We start from the raw sequence: 22,236 nt of genomic DNA, 5'->3' as shown, positions 1-22,236 counted from the left end.
CGCGAGAAAATATGTATCATAACTTATATGGTACAATTATTCACTATACAAGAATTAAAATTATTATAAAATCAAAAACATGAAAAACTCCATGCCTAATATTGATGGAGAAGAACTCTTGAGATGAAGTTTTTTGTTTTGTTTTTCGAGTTGAGGTTAGAGACGAGCGAGCTCATTCTGAGACTTGAACAAAGAAACACTTTTGTCATTAGCTTCATTGCCTCCAGTCTCGGAGGCAGTTTTGCTACTTCCTTAAGGCATTATCCCGGAAGACCCATGAGCTGGGCACAAGAGCGACCAAATACTCCTGGAAAAGTCCAGGTGTTGTGGGATTGCCATCTTGACATGAAGTGGGACTCTCTAAGATGAAAGCTATATACCATGCAAAGGCCAAGGTTGATGGATTGACGAACGCCAAGCTTTATAAATAGTCTCTCTAGCTATTTCAAGTGTAGTTAATTCACCATGATAACCAATAATTATACTTAAGTAATAAGTAATTATTGAGTAGCAACAATAATTATACTTAATGCTCCAATAATTACAAAAGGCAAGAATTTTCCATAAAATTTGATACTGGTGTACAAATCTTTATAAAACGTGGGTAGGTGTGTCCTTAGAAGTTTCCAAGATAGTTTTAATTGATTGTTATAATATTAGGTTTGACTACCTCTAAGCTCATGTCACATCTTCTACTTGGCTCACATCTCACTGGGTAGACTCACATTACACCTATGTAGGCAACACATCTCATATCTTGTAGGCTCACATCATGTCTATGTAACTCACGTATTGAGAGAGATGATTTGATCTAATTTTTCATGTTTTTTATGGTTTCTTATACTTATATGTGAGTGATTAAGTTTCTTAATCCTAATTAATAATATTTATGCAAGTAATTGAGTGTTTTTTTTTCATTATTTTTTTGTTGATTTTACATGCTCTATGCAATGAATAAAAAACATGAAATGCATAAACAAAAATCACAACTTTCTCAATCTAATCCACACTAATTTGAAGCTTATAGCTTATGTTTTCGGAGTGGATTACACTCCTAATCACAATTGGCTAAGCTATTTCTTGGCTCAATGTAATAAAATCAAAGCCTTTTGGACTTCAAAATCATGCAAATGGCCAAGTAGAAAGGGTTTTCCCTTTCCAAAGTATGCAAACATAATGACATAATACAAACAAAAAGAATAAAAATGAGCTCGAAAACAACATAAACACGTCCAAGGCTCCAAAACCATATGTTTTTCAAAGTGTGATGTTCAAGGTAATACCTTACCCTAGCCTTTACCGAAACAAGTATCGTTTGGTCTTTACCTTACAGCCACAAATGCGACTTCCTAATGTGAGTGTGCTAGCCTGTTCATCGCATCCTCACTCGGTTTATTACACCAAAATGCATCCATGGCTATGGGGATGAAAAGAGAGCTCTCTTTGCCTGGATGGAGACAAGAAGAGAATTTCCTTTGTAATAGTTCTCTCTCACAAGAGGTGAGGAAGAAGCCTACATCAGCAAACCATCAAGCTAAGCAAAGATCCATGAGAATACAAGCAAGCAACATAGCATAGAAGAGGGAAAGCTCACAAGTATACTGATTATAATATTTCTTAATGACAAAGTTAACTTATATACAAATGGCTAGTATTCACACCTAAAAATAGTCTCAAGCCACTAGTTCTAGCCTTAAGCGAGTATATGCACAATGTTTAACACTTTCCCATTTTACATTAAGCTCAAGGTAAGGTTGCTTTATAAAGTCCAACGCCATCTTTCAAAAAATGGGCTTTTGTTACATGCAGGTAAGATGTCAAGTGCCTTGCAGTAGAACAAGCAGGTGAAACCATATTCACCAATGAAGTGGTTAACAAAAAGATACAATACTCATGGAAGTCTCCAACCATGTGATGGCACTATGCTGTTTCTTATTTTATATATGTGAACTATAAGACAAAGGAAAGGAAATGTAGGTGAAATTTTCTTTTTCTTTTTTTAATAATGAAAAATGGTTCTTTATGTTTAGGTAAAAGCAAGCCTTTTGCTTCAAATAAAGAAAATATAAACCAAAAGTAAGTAGATACAACATCTCTACTTTTGACAAATCTTTGGCTACCCATGCTAGAAAACCTAAGAAATCTAGGTGGCATAGAGGCACATAAGCTTCACCTAATCGAAAAGTATAACACAATGAGAGGATTTGCTCGTTATGATTTCTTGGGGTGGCAATAAGCTAGTGTAGATGGGGGGGTGAGGTAAAAAAGTAAAGAAGCTTGGTTAAAAGGTATCTCATACCTCATATCATGTATCCTTTGTACATAGAGTACATGAGAAAATATGTATCATAACTTATATGGTACAATTACTCACTATACAAGAATTAAAATTATTATAAAATCAAAAACATGAAAAACTTACTGAGATATACAAAACATGGTTGTAAGCTCCATGCCTAATATTGATGGAGAATAACTTTTGAGATGAAGTGGGGAACTGTAAAGATGAAAGCTATACACCATGCAAAGGCCAAGATGAAATACAATGGATTAAGTGATGGATGGACGAACACCAAGCTCTATAAATAGTCTCTCTAGCTATTTCAAGTGTAGTTAATCTACCATGCTAACCAAGTGGTCCATGTCATCCATGACCACCAATCCATACAAAATCAATTGGATGTCCATGTGGGCTTCTCAACCCAAAGGGAAAAATATCATCAAAAACTTCCTTATTATCTCCTTCAATCACTAACATGGCATCACTGATCTGTTCAAGCAAGGCATGTTTCATATTTGAAGCCTTCATAGACCATCTACAAACCATTTAACTTCAACACACCACCATCCGATGTTCCAACCTGTTAGCTAGATGTCCATTCTATTGAAATCATAGCTACTCATCATAAAAAGAGCATCATGAACATAAGTGAGGCACAAGATTTACCTTTCCATTATCCCTCAATTCTTATATTTCCGGGACAACTTTGGATTTTCTTGATCTCGAAATTGCCTGTGATACATAAGAAATTACTTCACCATTTGGAAGCATAGAAAACTCTAGAAGAGTCCACCTGCAGTAATGTGGCGTAGGGTATGTTGAGGGGATATGTGCTACAGCGGATGGTGGTTATATTTTTTTGGGTAGAGATTCTTTACTTATGTTATGATGAAGACCGAAGCACTTCCTCCATATGGTTACTTCTTAAGTATTGTAAGGCAATAGTGAGCCATACCACAGCAAGGCCACCGACACTAGGAAGCCAACATTATAAGACAATGATGAGCCAAATTTGGCTAGAATAGGCTCTTGCTTATCACAACCAACTAATCAAGCAAACTTTTGTTTTTGTGAGAGAGTGCTATACCATATGCTATTGGCCAGCTTTTCTAGTTGAAAACCTAACATTCAAATTGAAGGTGAACTCCAGGCAGGTCATCAATGATGCATCATTGCCAACCTGCATGATACAGTACACATAACTCTCTCTCTCTCTCTCTCTCTCTGCCTGCCCTTCTTACAGGGACAGATGTCCCTACTCAACCTACAAAATACCTATGATATACAACATAGAATGGAAGAACTCTAGTTGCACATCATCAAAAGCACCATGCTCTAGCATGTAGAACTTGGATCATGTTCAGTGTCTTCATACTGTGTCACACAAACTTGACCCATTTGAAATTTAACCCTCTAAGATGAACTTTTACTATATATTCAATCAAGACTCTCAACCAGAACATGCATAATTTCAAGATGCCACTGAATATATTGATGAGTCAACCTTGTGCGGTAGATGAGGGCCATTTCTCAACATCATGTATATAACACACTAATCATCTCGGAAGACGCCTCAGAAAAAGGAGTAGAAGCCAGCTCCTTATGGAGGAAAACCATCCCTTCCCAAGTCCCTTCCACCCCAATTACTGTGTTGCCACTCTTGATATTTACATTGGCCTTTAAGCCTTCCAAAAAAAGGGCCATCATTTTGTAAAGGAGCCTGCGGCTGTCTTCTAATTTGTGTAAAGAATCTCATTGAAAGAATACTCAAGTCCTCACTCTTGCATGCTTCAACAAAGAGATCAAGTGCATGTTCAGTTAAACTATGCTGCTGTGAAGCAGAACCACATTCTCGATCAATGTTAGATTGTAGCATGCTGTGCATGCTTACAAACATGTGAATAGCGACCTCCTCTTTTAACCTCCTGGTTTTGGCATAACTAATTTGCGTAAGGTCACAGACGTCCTCCTCCTCTGAGAGATCTTGTCGCCCTTCCACACCTGGCAACTCTCACTTCGATTAATTTCGTGAGTCCAATTATAGCGAGCTTCTCCAGATAAGAGAACAAGATCGCCAGGCTCTAGTAGAACTGGTATTTTTCCATCTTTTACAAAGGCACATTCCTGTGGATTTGCAAATGTATGCCCTGCTTGGTCATCATGCGAGCATTTTGACCCATTCATTGATGCCTTTGGCAGCTGGTGGGTAAAATGCATGACACATGTGGATTCCAAAGAGACAATTGCTATGCCATCCTCAAACTGCAATAAATCTACATGTGCACAGATACCCTGCACATAAAGAGAAACGTATGATAAAATTCTGGAGCATTGCTGCATAAAAGAGCAGTTCCAAAAGAAGTAGATGTATGTGTGCGTGTGCGTGTGGAGAGAGAGAGACAGAGAGAGAGAGAGAGCATGTGCATGTGTCTGCGTGTCCATGTGTGTGCCTGTGTGCGTGTGTGCACGTGTGTGTGTGTGTGTGTGAGAGAGAGAGAGAGAGAGAGTGTGTGTGTACATGTCTGCGTGCCTGTGTGCACCAGTTTTTTTTTTTTTTTTTGAGAGGGGGCTTAGTAGTAATATAGCTTACCTCACCAGGCTGATAGCGATTAACAATCATTTGATCAAAAAAGGGAACTCTCCATAACAAATCGAGATTTAAAGGTACATCAGATGTCTCATCCTGAGAAGATGAGTAGAGAGAGAGAGAATCATTTGCAAGGACGTAGGAGCAAGAGGCATTATATATAAGATTCGAAAGTTGCAATGCCCACCTTGGTAATTCTTTAAACCTCATAGCCTGTAAGACACACAAAATAAGAGAAATGACTTGCAAGAGACTACTTCAGCCTTGTAATTTTGCATTTCTTCAAGATTTTCATTCAAAGAAATAACCACCTGATTATGCGCCCCATCCGTGAACCAACCCTCTGCAGTCCATAACAATAACGTGAGTGACAAAAACTCACAGAAAGCTAAAGCAATACAAATTAGAGAGACAAGATACCCTAACCTGCATTGATTGCAGACAACAACTCTTCCTGCTGTATGGCTGTCAAGAAACCTTTACAGAGCCAAAGCCCTTCGATTTCATCGATCTTTTTCCAGGTATGCTCCAGATGCACCTATCACCAATCATGTAATGCTTTTTCCAGGTGACTTTACTGCTACAATTTTTCCTACAACTTATTTCTCGATAGTATATCATAAGATATCCAAGACATCTACACCATACATCTCATTTTTCACATAGAAGTGAGCAGAGTATTCATGTCTTATTTAAACTATATGCCCATAAAGCCTAAACCACAACCCTAAAGACTAAACACTGGATGACACAAGTATCTTTAGGTCTAGTACCCATCAAAGATGCTGAGCATAAACACAATGACATCTGATTGCAGACGAATTCACTACTTCTCTTTGCATAAGGTCTTCATCTCTCAACAAAATATACTATGGAGATACTGAATCAAGGTATCTGGCATGGTTGAGTGGAAGGCTGTTGTGACAAATATGGAGGTTGGGTCAAAGATTTATATAGGGGGTGCTTCACCATTGGTAGATGAGACCTTGTATAGGAGGCTTGTGGAGAGTCTTGTTTTCATATCTAGTACCAAGCGAACAACATCAGCTTTGCTGTTGGTGTCTTAAGCAAGTTCTTCAATCAGCTGCAAGAGAACCATTGGAAAGCAGGGATCTGCGTGCTACGCGTGTTCGTCATACGCTAGCTTATGGCATCACCTACACTACAAGAAAAACTCCTTGCGGTTTTTTGACTCAGACTGGGCTAGTAATTTCGACAAGAGACGCTCAGTGAGATGTTATTACTTTGCGCTTGGTTTAGGATGTATTTCTTGCATCAACAAGAAGCAGCCTACTGTGGCCCGCTCTTCGACAAAGGCTGAGTACAAGACTGAATGCTAAGCCTGTTGTGAGACATTGTGGCTCTAGTGGATCTTGGAGGATATGTGAGCAAAGCAATAGTAACCAATGGTGTTACATATTGATGACCAGAGGTTCATGGTCATTGCAAAGAATCCAGAATTCTTTAAAGTTTTCTAAGCATTAACTGTTGATGCACATCTCTCCCAGCCAGGCCACTCCATATATCCAGATGCACCCAAACGTTGCCCAACCTCATCTCTAATGAGGTCATTCCACATAATGTGCTGTCTATGAGCCTCATCCTTTGATCTAGGAATCCTTTGTCTCAAAAAAGGTCTCATGCTACTCTAGGCTGTGATAATGGTAGCTATAAGTGGAGAGGAAGGTGCCCTATACTCTGCCTCCGTAAAGATGAAACGTGAAGTGAGCATCCAATCTCCACCACCACGAGGTGTACAACCAGAAATATGAAACATAAAGAAATTCTTCCAAGGCTTAGTGCCTGGAAGGAATCCTCTCACCACTAACTTGTTGCAAACCTCCCAACCCGTCTCCCCTGTGCACTGCCCACCCTGCACAAAGCACCCATTCCCTGCTTCCTTCTCCTTTCACTCTCTTTTGCACTGCTCTTGCCACTCTTTCCCTCTTCACCCTCTTCTCGCTCTCCCCCCTCTGTTTCCAAGTTCAATTCTTGGTGGTGGTACTTTTTAGGAATTTATTGGCAGCCCCTGGTCCTGTCCCAAAGAGGACTCCATGGAAACCGCTACCACCCCACCACAAAAAAAGGCCACCCTCCAATGCCCATCATCCAACATGGCCCTTCGGCTATTGCTTGCTTGCCTACTTGGAGCCCCTTTGTCATGTGCAAGACATGCACTGACTAATCCCAGGGCTAAGCCTGAAGAGGCAACAGATAAAGAACCAGACTTGAACCTGATTTTGGCGCAGTTGTTGATATTGGCAAGGAAGGAACTGGTGGTGGACCAAAGAGGATGTCGGCCAACGCATGAAGGAGAGGAAGACCTGTTAGCTGCAGCAAGAGTACATGGAGTATGTCCAGAACCTGGCCGACCAGCAGTAGGCCAGTCCATCAGCTGCTCTCCCTAGCTGGTAGAGTGGTGATGGCGAACCAGGTCCTTGCCACCATGTGGTACATTACTTCTTGTTGGGCCTTCTCCCGAGCATGTATTGGTCAGGTACAGCAGTTGATCCGGAACTTCTTGTGGGCCAGAAGTGACGGGAGGCCTGCCAAGGCCAAGGTGGCATGGAGAGTGATCATTCAGCCACGACGTAGAGGGGGCCTCGGCATCATTGACCCTGCCATTCAAAGCCGCGCCCTGCTGGGCAAGCTGACTATTAGAAGACTCCTTCCTGGTGGTGAGCCTTGGAAGGACTTCCTCTTGGCCCGGTTTTCAGCCCGCACCCCGAGTCTAGGGGGCTCTTGGCTGCAGAATACCAAATGGATCTTCACAGAGATGTGGACCCGCGGACTCAGCCCAGCTTTTGAGGATAGGTTTACTCAGAGCTTGGGATCACCTCAGGCCAGCCCTTCGGCAGCTTGCTCCAGTATGCTTAGAGCAGCGCCTTCGGCAGCCATTGATCTCGAACCCCTTGATCTGTTTACCCAGTGGCCATATGTTGGGGGCCTGACCTCATGTATCATGGGGTGCATTGAGCAAAGGACTTGCCAGGTCCCTTTGAGATTGACTTGCACACAGGCAGTTACCCCCGAAGATTTAGGAAAGAGGCCGGGGAAGGATCCGGGGTAGAGACAAGCTCAGCATTGCCATCGACTCTGCTATTCCTCACGATTGGCTGACACCTATCCCAGACCCCCCCACTATGGCTAGGCATGTTTACTAGGCATGATATTCTTTTGGCAGTCCATGGAGCGGATGAGGACATTGGTTTTTGCTCACTTTTTCTATTAGTCCCCATGGCAAATTAGAGAGATCCGAGGGTCCCTTGGAGGATTTCACCGGCTGCACCTTAAAGCCGGTGAGGGTGATTGGATTTCAGTCACGTGAGTGGCACATAGACCCCCCCGCTAGCCAAGGTGGCCAAGGAGAGATTCTGGCGGCTATGGATATGGGAGAGCCGACCTCTCACACGCCTCCAGTGGGACCCGTGAGAGTGGACTTGGCATGATCCTACTGATAGGGAGGAGACTCTGGATGCCCCCTTTTTTGCATACACAGCGCCGCTAGGCCGCACGATTCAGATGCCAAAAATTGATGGCGCCCCCACAGCAACAGTACGTCGGCAATCACAAGACCTCTCCTAGCGTTTCCTCTCAGATTTTTGGAAGAGGCTCTAGGACAGTTTTTGGCCTCGAAAGATCACTCTCTTTCTTTGGTTGATGGCACACAGGAGCTTGGTAGTTGGCCATTGGTGGTCGACTAGCAGCTTGCACGAGTTGCGGCCACCCTCAGGAGTCTCAACAACATTGCCCAAAGGCTTAGCAGGTTTGGTAGCGGATTCTCCGCATCTTCACGATGGACAAGGCCTCGAGCCGGATCATTACATGGGGCACCGTCGCTTGGGCCACAAAGGCTGAGTGTCACGTGCACCCTGCACTGGGGTACACAGTGACACACTGGCATGATCTTCAATGCAGCATTTGTACAGCAGTAGAACCTTTTCTAGGATTATTTGTCGTACGTCGTGATCCTCAGTCCAGGGACAGTCAGGCACAAGCTACGTAGGTCAGTCTCTGAGCTTTAGAGGTCAGTCAGTTGTCAGTCCTCTTAACCCACTTGGAGAAAGCATCATTCAGGAGCATGTATGTGTCAACCTTAGTAGTAGTTGCATATAAATCATTTTAGGTGCATTCACATAGAAGGGGGCCAGCCCCAAGGCAGCCATGGCCTTGCCTCACAGTCGGGCAGCACCCGACCAGGTATGGTGGGCAGCCGACTGTGCATACGGGCAGTCATGATCATTTAATGGGCCAGCTGACTGAAGGCACAAAATGCAAGGGGATGTATTTGGGACCTCGTCTCAAGAGGGCAAGCTTAAGAGCGAGCACCAACTACTCCCTTTGGAGTTTTATGGTCAAAAATTTACTAGTGGTCGTGGCCAAGGGTCTGTGTGTTTTCGTTAACAATGATGGAGCCCATCCCGTAGATATTGCACCTGCCACTCTTGGGCAAGGTGCTCAGCAGGCTCTAGCACCTGCTCCTGCCATTATGATGCTACACAAGAGCATCTGTCTCTTAGTGTTGATGAGAAACAGGTTGTATGGTATTTTGGTAGCGGAGCTTCTAGACATAACCCCTCGAGGAGGGATTTGTTCACTAAGCTAGGGGCTGCCCCCTAAGGCAAGAAAGTCCCATGTGCAAACAGCTTCTCTTGCCTATGAAAGGCATTGGTGAGATCATGCTCACAACAACTAATGGTACAGTGTTGCATGTACGGAAGCCTTGCTAAATTGATCCACATCCCTAAGCCTAATTACGAGCAAGATGCTGATTAAACATGATTAAGATAGAGAAGAGAAGAAAGAGTATTTGGTGTCAAGGTTTTTCTTGTATTATGGTACAAAAAGGTGACTGAATGACTGTACATTTTCAAGGCCCTTGGTCTACACCCCATAGGGGTGATCTCTGGCCTTCTACATACTTCTTCTAACTTCTAACTTCTTCAACTTCTTCTAACTTCTAACTTCTTCAAAAGGTGAAGTGATGAATGATTGATTTTATGCAAATGATGGCTTATGCTTATATATATGCTAGAGGAGCTGGTTGGCCTGTTGCTAGACAAGAATATTCATAAAATTCTTATTAAAATATTGTGCTTATTCCATGCTTGCCCCTTCTGTTCGCCGACTAACTAATGCTGGCCGCCTGCATGCTTGGGTTCCTTGCTGGTTACCGCCTAGTCACCCATGTCCTCCATAATGGTTATGGAGATGATGATGATGATGATGATGATGACGACGACGACGATGATGGAACCTTCAAAGATTTGCCTTCACTATCAAGTCTTTCTACTTCGCCTCCGTAGCATAGATCAACTGGCTCAAGTCGTGTGATTTTTGGATAGGATCTTCACCCACCCCAGCTTGGCACCCAATTGAGTCATTTCAGTGGATTCCCAGGGGCACTCCAATCAGATACCTTGGGTGTCAAGTTGGGATTGACATCTCAGTCGAGCAGTAGCTAGCCCTCCTTTCTTCTGAGCGTTCGGAATTGGAGCGGTGCCCGCCTCTCCCTCACCGGCCGCGTGATCGTGACCAACCATGTGCTCCCTCACCACCATGTGGTACATCACTTCTTGCTAGGCATTTTCCAGAACATCTAGCACTTCGATCCCCCTCCCCCCCAAAAAAAGAAAAACACAAGTAGCTCGAGACAGATCCTTGAGACTCTGGCTTTGGGAGGGCCGATCTTTGACTCCGATTCAATGGGACCACCGTAGTGAGTGAAACTCGCGGCGGGTGCCCAGGGGACTAGGGCCTTTGACACACTTGTTGATACCATCAATGCATATTAAAACAATTAAACATGGCCACAGCCTTAACACATATCCATCATCACTTTGCATAAAACATAAAAGCTGGACAAAACATCCACAAATGCTGAAAATGGAGCTTGCATGAGTGACACCGCATAGAGGCCAGAATGGGCCGACCCCCCTCCTTGGAGTATTTTATTACCCAAGGAGAATAATATCATGTACAAGCTTTGAGGGCCTTACTCTCCCCGCGGGAGATGCCGGATTATCCATATACAAATGCCATAACACAGCCCAACACGAGGCAACCAAGCCGGAACATAGGCTGTAGAAATGCCTAGCCAACAATATAATCCATATACCTCCGTGTGGATACTGATTCTTCCCCAAAAACCACGGGTCTTCATGCAATAGAAAGGGTACAGCAAGTACAACTCTCCATTCAGCCGGTACAGTAGGTACAATGGCTGGTACAGCCGGTACGGTGGCTGGTACAACCGGTATAGCAAGTACAGAAGCTGGTACAGTAGGTACAATGATTGGTACAGCATGTACAGTGACTGGTACAACCGGTACGATGGCTAGTACAACAAGTACAGCAAGTACAAATGCTGGTGCAACAAGTATAATGGCTAGAAATCATAATAAATGATTAAATACCCGTGCCTTCAGTATTTTTTCGCGATGGAAGCCTCCAAAACAGTCCCCAACAGCAACCGGTATTCTTCATGGGCAGCCTTCAAAAGAGAGAGAAAGAGAGTAGCCATCATTAGGGCAGCCTCTGTAACGGTGGTAGAGGCTAGTGTGCAGCAAGAGAGCCTCCATTAATGAAGAGAGAGGGCTCCAATGTTTAGATTTGGCCCTCCCATGAGCTTAAATGGCAAGAGAAGGCTACAATGACAAGTGGAGAGCCACACAATAGTTGAAGTGACAAGTGTGAGGCCACTTGTCTCACTTTGATCCACTTTCTAACAAGTGTCAAGCCGCTTGTCTCACTTTCTAACAAGTGTCAAGCCGCTTGTCTCACTTTGGTCCACTTTCTTGCCACATGTCCCAATCTAAGAGATGGGTCCTTCCATAAACTTTATCTCTAAAAATATCCCAACCGGTAGACATTCTGTCATAGACACTTTGCCAACTCTTGGTATCTCCTCAATTCCATATGTAATGACGCGAACAGAATTTCCATCGGAGTCGGGCCAAAAATAGCAACTCTCCTAAATTTTAGGAGTGTGGTCCACTTTCTAACAAGTGTCAAGCCACTTGTCTCACTTTGGTCCACTTTCTTGCCACATGTCCCAATCTAAGAGATGGGTCCTTCCATAAACTTTATCTCTAAAAATATCCCAACCGGTAGACATTCTGTCATAGACACTTTGCCAACTCTTGGTATCTCCTCAATTCCATATGTAATGACGCGAACAGAATTTCCATCGGAGTCGGGCCAAAAATAGCAACTTTCCTAAATTTTAGGAGTGTGGTCCTTTGTATTCTAGGATAATCCCCCATTCCCAAAGCTTGTACATTCCAAATATTTAGACATCCTGGAGTCCACCAGACCCCTTTCATACTGGGAAATGTCCAAGCTGGTGACATCCCGTCATGTCCACTTTACCACTTGCACTCCGTGTTGGTACTCTGACCACACACCTTGGATGAGAGGTGGGCTCAAGTAACAAGATAAAACAATCACTCGCAGGCATAGATAACCTGGTGTTCCATAAGTATTTCTGCTACACATAGTTTATAGGCATTTCGGCCACCAACTCACACTACCCTCTCAAGTGCCCATGTTCCCTTCCATCTGCTCTCTATTGTTCCATCCACACATGGTAGAAACAATCTTCAAGAGAGCACGTAGGACAAGAGAACACTACACAGGGTATGTTGTGCTTGTCACTACCCTTTGAAATGCCCATGTTCCCTTCCATCTGCTCTCTATTGTTCCACCCTCACATGGTAGAAACAATCTTCAAGAGAGCACGTAGGACAAGAGAACACTACACAGGGTATGTGAATCATGAGTTTCATAAGTCCAATGCATCCCAAATAAAGGGAGCCAAAAAGAATAATCCATAAACCTGAGGATGGATCCAAATTCCTAGAAAAGAAGTCCAAGAATCCATAGACCTGTATACCATAATCCTTGTATACCATAACTCTTACCACATACTCTGTGCTAACCACACACCTTGGAGTAGAGGTGGACTTTATCCATAAAAGCATCATATCCATGAGATATCCAAAGATTTCTCCTATATAAACTCGGATAGATTCGTCCATAGAAATTGCTTGTGAAGCCCAATATCTATATAAATCTCGTCCAAGAAAGAAATCTCCATGGATATAATCCATCCCAATAAAGGGAGCCATGAAAAGAATTCATCCCATTAAAGGGAGCCATAAACAATGCTTCCCTGAAACCATCTCAAGGCAAACAACAACACCTTTCTCCTTGCATAGCTATACAAGGATTAGTGAACATCAAAAACACTTCATAGCAAAAGCACTAACTTTGCAAACTCAAAGTATACTTAGCTTTTCTTTGCCAGGTTGGTCATGAAGCCAAAAGAAATATCTTGTCACCATATCCTTAAGATATCTTGAGATATATCTCCATATAGCTTGCCTGTAAGCTTGATAATATAATCCACAATATCCATATGGAAAGAGTGCTAAACGTGTGCACATAAAGCCAACATCACACTTCCACGATAAAATTCTGTGAATTCATAAATCCTTAGATCAACAAGCTGTCTACTATCTACTGCTCTTGCTTCATAAGCTATGAAGCGGCTGGCCATGCTTAATAGCAATGATGGTAAGTGTGGTCCCCGCTTGAGACCTTTTCTCTTCCTTATTGATAGAAAGAAGCCTGTGCTTCCAAGAAAGCCTATGCTTTGATACCAATGAAACTTGCAGCGAGTGCCCAGGGGACTAGGGCCTTTGACACACTTGTTGATACCATCAATGCATATTAAAACAATTAAACATGGCCACAGCCTTAACACATATCCATCATCACTTTGCATAAAACATAAAAGCTGGACAAAACATCCACAAATGCTGAAAATGGAGCTTGCACGAGTGACACCGCATAGAGGCCGGAATGGGCCGACCCCCCCCCCCTTGGAGTATTTTATTACCCAAGGAGAATAATATCATGTACAAGCTTTGAGGGCCTTACTCTCCCCACAGGAGATGCCGGATTATCCATTTACAAATGCCATAACACAGCCCAACACGAGGCAACCAAGCCGGAACATAGGCTGTAGAAATGCCTAGCCAACAATATAATCCATATACCTCCGTGTGGGTGCCGATTCTTTCCCAAAAACCACGGGTCTTCATGCAATAGAAAGGGTACAGCAAGTACAACTCTCCATTCAGCCGGTACAGTAGGTACAATGGTTGGTACAGCCGGTACAGTGGCTGGTACAATCGGTACGATGGTAGGTACAGCAAGTACAAAAGTTGGTACAATAGGTACAATGACTAGTACAGCAGGTACAGTGGCTGGTACAGCCAGTGCGATGGCTGGTACATCAGGTATAGTGGCTGGTACAGTCGGTACGATGGCTGGTACAACAGGTACAGCAAGTACAAATGCTGGTGCAACAAGTACAATGGCTAGAAATCATAATAAATGATTAAATACCCTTGCCTTCAGTATTTCTTTGCGATGGAAGCCTCCAAAACAGTCCCCAACAGCCGGTATTCTTCATGGGCAGCCTTCAAGAGAGAGAGAAAGAGAGTAGCCATCATTAGGGCAGCCTCTGTAACGGTGGTAGAGGCTAGTGTGCCGCAAGAGAGCCTCCATTAATGAAGAGAGAGGGCTCCAATTTATAGATTTGGGCCTCCCATGAGCTTAAATGGCAAGAGAAGGCTACAATGACAAGTGGAGAGCCACACAATAGCTGAAGTGACAAGTGTGAGACCACTTGTCTCACTTTGATCCACTTTCTAACAAGTGTCAAGCCAATTGTCTCACTTTGGTCCACTTTCTTGCCACATGTCCCAATCTAAGAGATGAGTCCTTCCATAAACTTTATCTCTAAAAATATCCCAACCGGTAGACATTCTGTCATAGGCACTTTGCCAACTCTTGGTATCTCCTCAATTCCAGATGTAATGATGCGAACAGAATTTCCATCGGAGTCGGGCCAAAAATAGCAACTCTCCTAAATTTTAGGAGTGTGGTCCTTTGTATTCTAGGATAATCCCCCATTCCCAAAGCTTGTACATTTCAAATATTTAGACATCCTGGAGTCCACCAAACCCCTTTCATACTGGGAAATGTCCAGGCTAGTGACAGTGAGTGGGAGTGGACAGACCCCTTTAGCCTAGAAAGCCCTACCACCACCTTATTTCACTACTTGGCGAGGCTAGGCCACTCGATCCAGATGCATGAGATCGACGGTGCTCCCGCTTCGAAAGACCACTAGTCCTCCCAACACATCTCACCTAGCTCCCTCATAGACTACTAGAAGCAACTGTGGGACAGCTTTTGACCTCGAAAGGACACTCTTTTGCTCTGGCAGGTAGCTCACAAGAGTTTAGCAGTTGGCATGTGGCTAGCCAGCGGTGGTCGTCCTACACGATGCATGAGATGCATCCACCCATAGGAGTCGCAGCGACATTGCCTTGGGACTACCTCAAAGCCCAACAGGTGTGGCCAAGGATTCTTTGACTATTCACCACCTCTCGGACTTTTTCCTGTATCATCACTTGGGGGCCGATTGCATGGGTGACACAATCAGGACCCGCCCTCTGCATTGAGGAGTCAACAAATGGTCAAGCCCTCATGCTCACCCATTGCAAGACCCCACCCCCGACTCTTTAGTAGAGGCTTGGTTCCTCGGCACTTGTCAAAGGTGGGAGATCATCAACAACATTGCGGAATGGCACATTTGGCGGGCACGGTGTAGTGAGACCATTGAGAACACCCTCATAACCCCCCCCCCCCCAAAAAAAAAAACCGTAGCCATCTGTATCATATGGACAAAAATCATTCACCCTCCGTGGCCAGTGAGGGAAGCTACAAGGAGATTCGGACCGCATACGGAGATGTCAAGAGGCCTTCTTACGTATCTGTATCTGGCAGAGCATGCTCTTAGGCAGTGCCGGTGACAGCACTTGGCACTACACGCCACCAGTTTTTGGCGCTCTCTCTCTCTCTCTCCTCCTTATTAGGTAGTTACCTCCAAGAGCGGCCAGCCAGGGAGGGGACTACCCCACCAATGTTTTTTTCCTCTCTTAAGGGTTCTGACCATGTACTTCAGCCTGTTGGCTGGTTTTTCATGTAACTAGAAGGATCTATTTCCCTGGGAAAAAAACAAACAGGAGACATGGACGTATTCTTTATTATCCCCCACACACAAGTGACATGACACATTCAAGATTCAAACACCCAAATATAACACTAACCTGCAGACAGCCTTTTGCATGTTCAAGACCCTTCAGAAGAGGGTTAGGTGAAGGGTGGGTCACCCTGAGACTTGAGGCATGCTTGGCAGTGAAGTACCCAAACCCCCCCAAATAAAAAAGGAAAATTAGATATGAACACTATGATTTATGCGTGTGTGAGCCCAAATCTAAAGATAAGTAAGCGCTCTCTCTCTCTCTCTCTCTCTCTCTCTCTCTCACACACACACACACACACACACGCAGAGGATAGATTTACAGGGAATTTCGATGGCAATTTCACCATCACCATTCTCTCTCTCTCTCACTCTCACTCTCACTCTCACTCTCTCTCTCTCACACACACAGGAGGAAGCTTCGGTGCCAATTATGCCATCAGCATTTTTATCAATGTACGGATAGATTTACAGGAAGCTTCGGTGCCAAGTTCGCCATGAGCGTTTTTATCAAAGTACGTCTCTCTCTCTCTCTCTCTCTCTCTCTCACACACACACACACACGCACACTCACAAGATAGATTTACAGTTTCGATGCCAACCTCGCCGTCAGGGTCACTATCAGAGTCGGACTGTCCAAAGACGTCCGTTAAAACCTGGTTCATCTCCTCTGAATCAGGCTTCATCTTGCACATCATCTCTTCTCTAGATCTCTATATATAAAGGACGAGTATCTCTTCTCTAGGTCTCCATATCTCTATATATTAATCGGGCATGCAGTTTGGAGGTAGCTATTAGGCTTCTCTATATCTCTTCTCTAGATCTCTATATATAAAGGACGAGTATCTCTTCTGTATATCTCCATATGTCTATAGTTCCACATTTTTGAAGGAATCTAGGAAGGTGAGGTTGAGCTCCCCCCGTGGGGGGTTTGTCACAGAGAAGGGTGAGACCTCCACCTCGTCCTCTACCTCCACTTGTGTAGAAGGCATGTTGCTCCAAACTACCTTTGTTTTGTGAAGAATGGTCTTTTACTCGTAGTCACCATAAGAAAGCCTACATATACTTATAAACAATGAAGTGTGTGTGTGGCCCTACCTATAGGTTTACTCTCTTGTGGGGACATTGATTGAGGTGTTCGTGTACTAGTTTTATGGGATGTAGCCCAAATGTTAAATCGGGCATATGTCTATATATAAATCGGGCATGCAGTTTGGAGGTAGGCTGGAGGTAGGCTATTAGGCTTCTACCCAACGAAGACAGGTGAGGTTACTCGTCATAAGAAAGCCTACATGTACTTACAAACAATGAAGTGTGTGTGTGGCCCTACCTATAGGTTTACTCTCTTGTGGGGACGTTGATTGAGGTGTTCGTGTACTAGTTTTATGGGATGTAGCCCAAATGTTAAACGTCCAGCAGAGGTTGGACACAGTACACAACAATTTGCTGGAAACTTGAAAGATGTCCACTTTGGTGGACTTGGCCAAAATGTTATGAGGGTGCACGTGTTGTTACCAAGATCTTTATGTTCATTGCGTAGCCACCACTAATAGCATGTGCACATATATGCATTGGGACTTCAAATGCTATGTTAATTCCTTGGATATGGAGCTGCCTAGCTAATATGCCACTGCGTCAGGGTAGAATTCCAGTGTACCGTGGAGAGAAAACAAGACTAACAAAGGAAGGTGATAGGTCCCTATAGTACTTCTTGCATTAATAAATTCTAGTTGTTAGATTCATGAATCATATGGGTAATATGCCTTTTCTAGTAGAGATTATTATGCCTCTACCATAACGAGGGGGCATCAATGCTAGGCTTATATGTGCAACGTATGAAGTTATTTAGTAAGAGCCACCATCCTTCATGTCCACCTTTGTTTGAACCCATCCTATTATTATGTTTTTGCCTTGCCTTTGCAAAAGAAAGGCGGTAAACGTGCGAATTTTTCCCGCCTCTTTACATTATACCATATCCTTCAATTTTTTGAATGATTCTTCTAGATTCCCCTTATATATGCTAAACAATATCCTTTAATTGTATAATGTGTATCTTAGTAAGTGTGATCCTTATATCCTCTATTTTTTAGGTGCACATCTCTCTCTCTCTCTCTCTCTCTCTCTCTCTCTCTCTCTCTCTCAAAGACCCCTACCCCTCTATCTAAACAATAATTCAGTAACGAAAATCACACTAGGGGGTAGAGCAACTCACTCAGGGCCTCATATCAAAATATCCTAACGCTTGGCTATTTTGTTTTTTGCCCTCTATCTGACTAGAACAATTCTTACATAAAGAAAGGTGAATGATTCCTCCTGGTGTTTTTCCTTCATGATTCTCACAATCACATCAAGAAGCTTCCCAAGGCTCAACAAGATGTTATAGCTCCTCGATTATTATGAAGGGAACTTTTCTATACCTTTTCTCATGACTATTGTTCTAGACTACTCATCCCAAGTTTCTCGTTCCGAAAAATACAACCCTGCCACCCACTTTCTAGTGTTTGATCCTTTTTCTACTTAGATCAGTTCCATAGGCTCTACCTAGCCATGTCCAATCCCATGGTTCTAGCCTTCCGCCCAACCATAACAAGACCTATGGACCCGGTGTGTGAACTCACACACCCATAATTAAAATTGCATTTTAAAAAACTCACACACACCACTTAAACAAAGTTCACATACGCACTCCTCTTAAAACAATTCTTTTCATTTTAAAAAACATAACATCATACAAATCTTTTCACACATGCATAATTCCATAACATTATATAAATCTTTGCACATGCATAATTCCATACACGCAATCACATAACACAAGGTAACACATCATCAACATATATCTCCTTACACCATGACTATGATCCTCAATAAGATGGTACGTAGTACTATTGATCACGAGCGGTCACTCTCGAAGCTTGGTGAGACTAGTGCATGGAGGAGCCCAATATGTCTCAGATCCACCAAAACCATGAAATCCCACTCTCCCAAGGAGCCGCTTCACCTAGTCATACCAGTCCTTCCAGAAGCACATACACTCTAGTGCCCGATGTCAAGGGCCACATATGTCTAGTACTAATATGCATACATAGACACCAAGTGCTCCACCTTGCACCCAATCAATGTGGAACCGCTTCTTTGTCATCACACTAATCGTGCTAGTAGCCGACCCGGCTGAGAGGATTCAAGGTCTTGGATGACCGCCTTCATGTGATATCCACATGACATCCACACAACAATCCATGAACCTATGTGGTACCTTCACAAGCTTCTACAAACAAACACAACACAACACATATGCATCACATGAATACAATGTCTAAATAGTAATTTCAAGACATGCATTCAAGCAATGTGCATCATACTCATATCTAGAGTAGTGTACCATTGTAAGCTCGACGAGACATCATAACTCCTCCAAGTAAGATAAATTCCTACAGTCGCATATATATCTTGGCAAGGTCTTCTCAAGGCATTGTTTTTTAACTTTTAGGATTATTGTAGATTTCCTTAGGAGACTACGACTCCTTAATTAAATGCTCATCATCATAGTTTAAGATACAGTCTTTCAAGTATAATGGGGATCTTTTTAAGATTACTTTCTTATCTGAATTTCATCATATTTATGTTTGAGGTATTTAAGAGTCTTTCTTATCTAAGATCAATCTACACAGTCTTTATTATTTGAATTTCATCATCTTTATGATTGAGGTCTTTAAGAGTCTTATGGACTTAATTTGGTTCACCTCTATGTAGATCAGGCTAAGAGTCTTATTTTTCTCAAATAACTTGTCTTGATTTCCATTTAAGTCTTCCTCCTCTTCAAAAATACATGCCTACTATTGAGCCTTCAAATGTGCAGTGCACAAACTTTGACGTGATTTGAAGTATACTATCCTATGCTATAAATTTGCACAAAACCTAGTCTAGGTGCTGAAATCTATGCAAAATGTACTCTCCAATCAACTAGAAAAATTCATGTATTTGCAATGAGGATGGGGGCCTTTCCCATGCCTTTTTATATATGAAAATGATGACTGGGGACTAGTAATGCACTCCCACATGACTCATACCTGTAGCCCACCAAAATCCATGCAACTAAACCTTAATCTTCATGCGACCTCTCATTTTTCATGCATTCAACCACTCCACATGCATCTAACTCTTATATCAAGTTAACTCTCTCTTTTAAGCATGGCTTGAGTTTTCTATTAGTTTCCAAACTTATCCCCTTATTTAAATTACTTTTTTGGCTCTAAAATTCAACCTTAGACTTTACCCATTCAACCTTAGTCCAATTTTTATACACTCTTCTATTTATAATTTGCCAATGTTAAAGCTATCCCACCTAGGCACATGCTTTATTTTTTATTTACACAGAGATTATTTTTATTTAGTCCAATCTATGTACACTCTTCTATTTAGAATTTGCAAAGGTTAAAGCTATCCCACCTAGGCACATGCTTTATTTTTTATTTACACAGATTATTTTTATTTACTTAATTTTCTTAAAAAAATCATTTACATATTTCATTTTATTTTTATTTAGTCCAATTTATGTACACTTCTCTATTTACAATTTGCCAAGGTTAAAGGTATCCCACCTAGGCACATGCTTTATTTTTAATTTACACGAAGATTATTTTTATTTACTTAATTTTCTTGAAAACTTTTGTTTACTTATTTCACATTCTTTTCTAATGTTGTTTTTCTCTTTCTAACTCTAATGTGTGTAGGGGGGTGCACATGGGAGGGTCCCAATTATTTTTGTGCATATATAAGCTTGGCCAATTAACTTAATTTTTATTTTTCTAATTTTATTTTCTCAGACTCCCTAGTCTTTCTCATTAAATGCACACCTTTCTTTAATAATATTTGCATTCTCTCACTAGAATGGCATTTCAAAAAAATAATACCTTAGTTAAATCATATCATAGGAAGGGGGATCTTACTCGCTCTTTCTCTCTCTCTATACACACACACACACACACACACACACACACACACACACACACACACACACACACACACACACACACACACACACATCGAGAACTGCATCCCATAAATGCATACTAAATTTCAATGTGTGGACCTTATTTGAAGCAAGAGTGTCTAGCTATTTCATGCCTACAAATCTCAAAGAGAAAATTTAAAAAACATAGAATCAGATGGATTGCTATAATTTAAAAAAAAAGATTGATTGGTTAACAAAACAAAAAAAAATCAAAATGTGATGGATTGCTATAAAATTTTAAAAGATTGATTGGTTAACAAAGCAAAAAACTTTCAATGTCACTTATAAAGTCATGAAAGGGGTCCTTGTTTCACATAAATTTTGGAGCTCGCTCAAGAAATCTAAAATTATGTGCATCAAACCGCTCATGTGACTTGATTCTAACCCCTAATAACTTACCAAAATAAATGGGTGTTGTACACCTACCAGCAACTTCTTCTTTGTCTATGTAAGGAAATTTTGGAGTTTAAAAGAGAACCTTATGAGTGGAAGCACATACGGAGGTCAAAGAACAAGAATCACAAAAAATCTATCAAAGACAAGAATGATCGATACCACATAGTCACACAGCTTCTAAAACAAGCTTAGAAATAAAGGTCAACATGATCTCACAAAAAAGATAGATCTTTAATGAGATCCAAGAACAAAAAAAGAGTGAGACCCAAGACTTGAAGAAGATTAGAGTGGAAGGACTATTTCAAGTTAGCTTTAGTACATGAGGGCTCACAGGTATTCACAAGTGTTTACACCAACTATCATGATGCCACGAGCTCCATATATCAATGTAATGGTCTAAAATTATAACCCTTAATACTAAAGAGAAAAGTTATCTATCATTGTTTGGTCCTTATGAATCTACAAGGTAGTTTTAATGGAACTTTCTTTTCCCAAGCTTAGAAAGAGCTACAAAAAGTGAAAGTGGCATGAAAGGCAAGGAATTGGGAATGCTTTGAGGGGGGCCTGTGCTTAGTAGGATTTCAAGAATATAAGCATGGTCATAGTTGCATACAAATATCTTTCTTGAGATTTGCCATCACAAGCCACTTGAGAAATTATATTGTTATGAAAAAGCTTAGATAAGGCCTAAGTTGATCATTTAGCCTACCCACTTCTCTGTCTCTCTGTGCGTAATTAAATTTAGTGATTCCATCACAAGACTACCTACTCCTACTCCTATGGAATTATGACTGCTAAAACTAAATAATGGTCATTCCATCACAAGACTACCTACTCCTATG

At 42.1% G+C, this 22,236-nt stretch overlaps 1 protein-coding gene across 1 annotated transcript; it reads right to left on the bottom strand.

Moving 5' to 3' along the window:
* Nucleotides 1–3,747: 3,747 nt before the first annotated feature.
* Nucleotides 3,748–16,888, bottom strand: LOC147638042 (2-oxoglutarate (2OG) and Fe(II)-dependent oxygenase superfamily protein). The gene is made up of 5 exons (XM_086797769.1): nucleotides 16,587–16,888; nucleotides 5,295–5,406; nucleotides 5,180–5,211; nucleotides 4,872–5,081; nucleotides 3,748–4,573 (listed from the first exon to the last, which is right to left on the bottom strand). Exons 1-5 carry the CDS (start codon nucleotides 16,680–16,682, stop codon nucleotides 4,199–4,201), a joined length of 825 nt encoding a protein of 274 aa, XP_086653895.1. The 5' UTR covers nucleotides 16,683–16,888; the 3' UTR covers nucleotides 3,748–4,198.
* Nucleotides 16,889–22,236: the final 5,348 nt, after the last annotated feature.

This window comes from Cibotium barometz, chromosome 5, assembly GCF_041138505.1.
Source record: "Cibotium barometz isolate CiBa-2024 chromosome 5, ASM4113850v1, whole genome shotgun sequence".
Classification (NCBI taxonomy): Eukaryota; Viridiplantae; Streptophyta; class Polypodiopsida; order Cyatheales; family Cibotiaceae; genus Cibotium; species Cibotium barometz.
The sequence above is the reverse complement of the archived record's forward strand: the minus strand, read 5'-3'. Positions and strand labels throughout refer to the sequence as shown.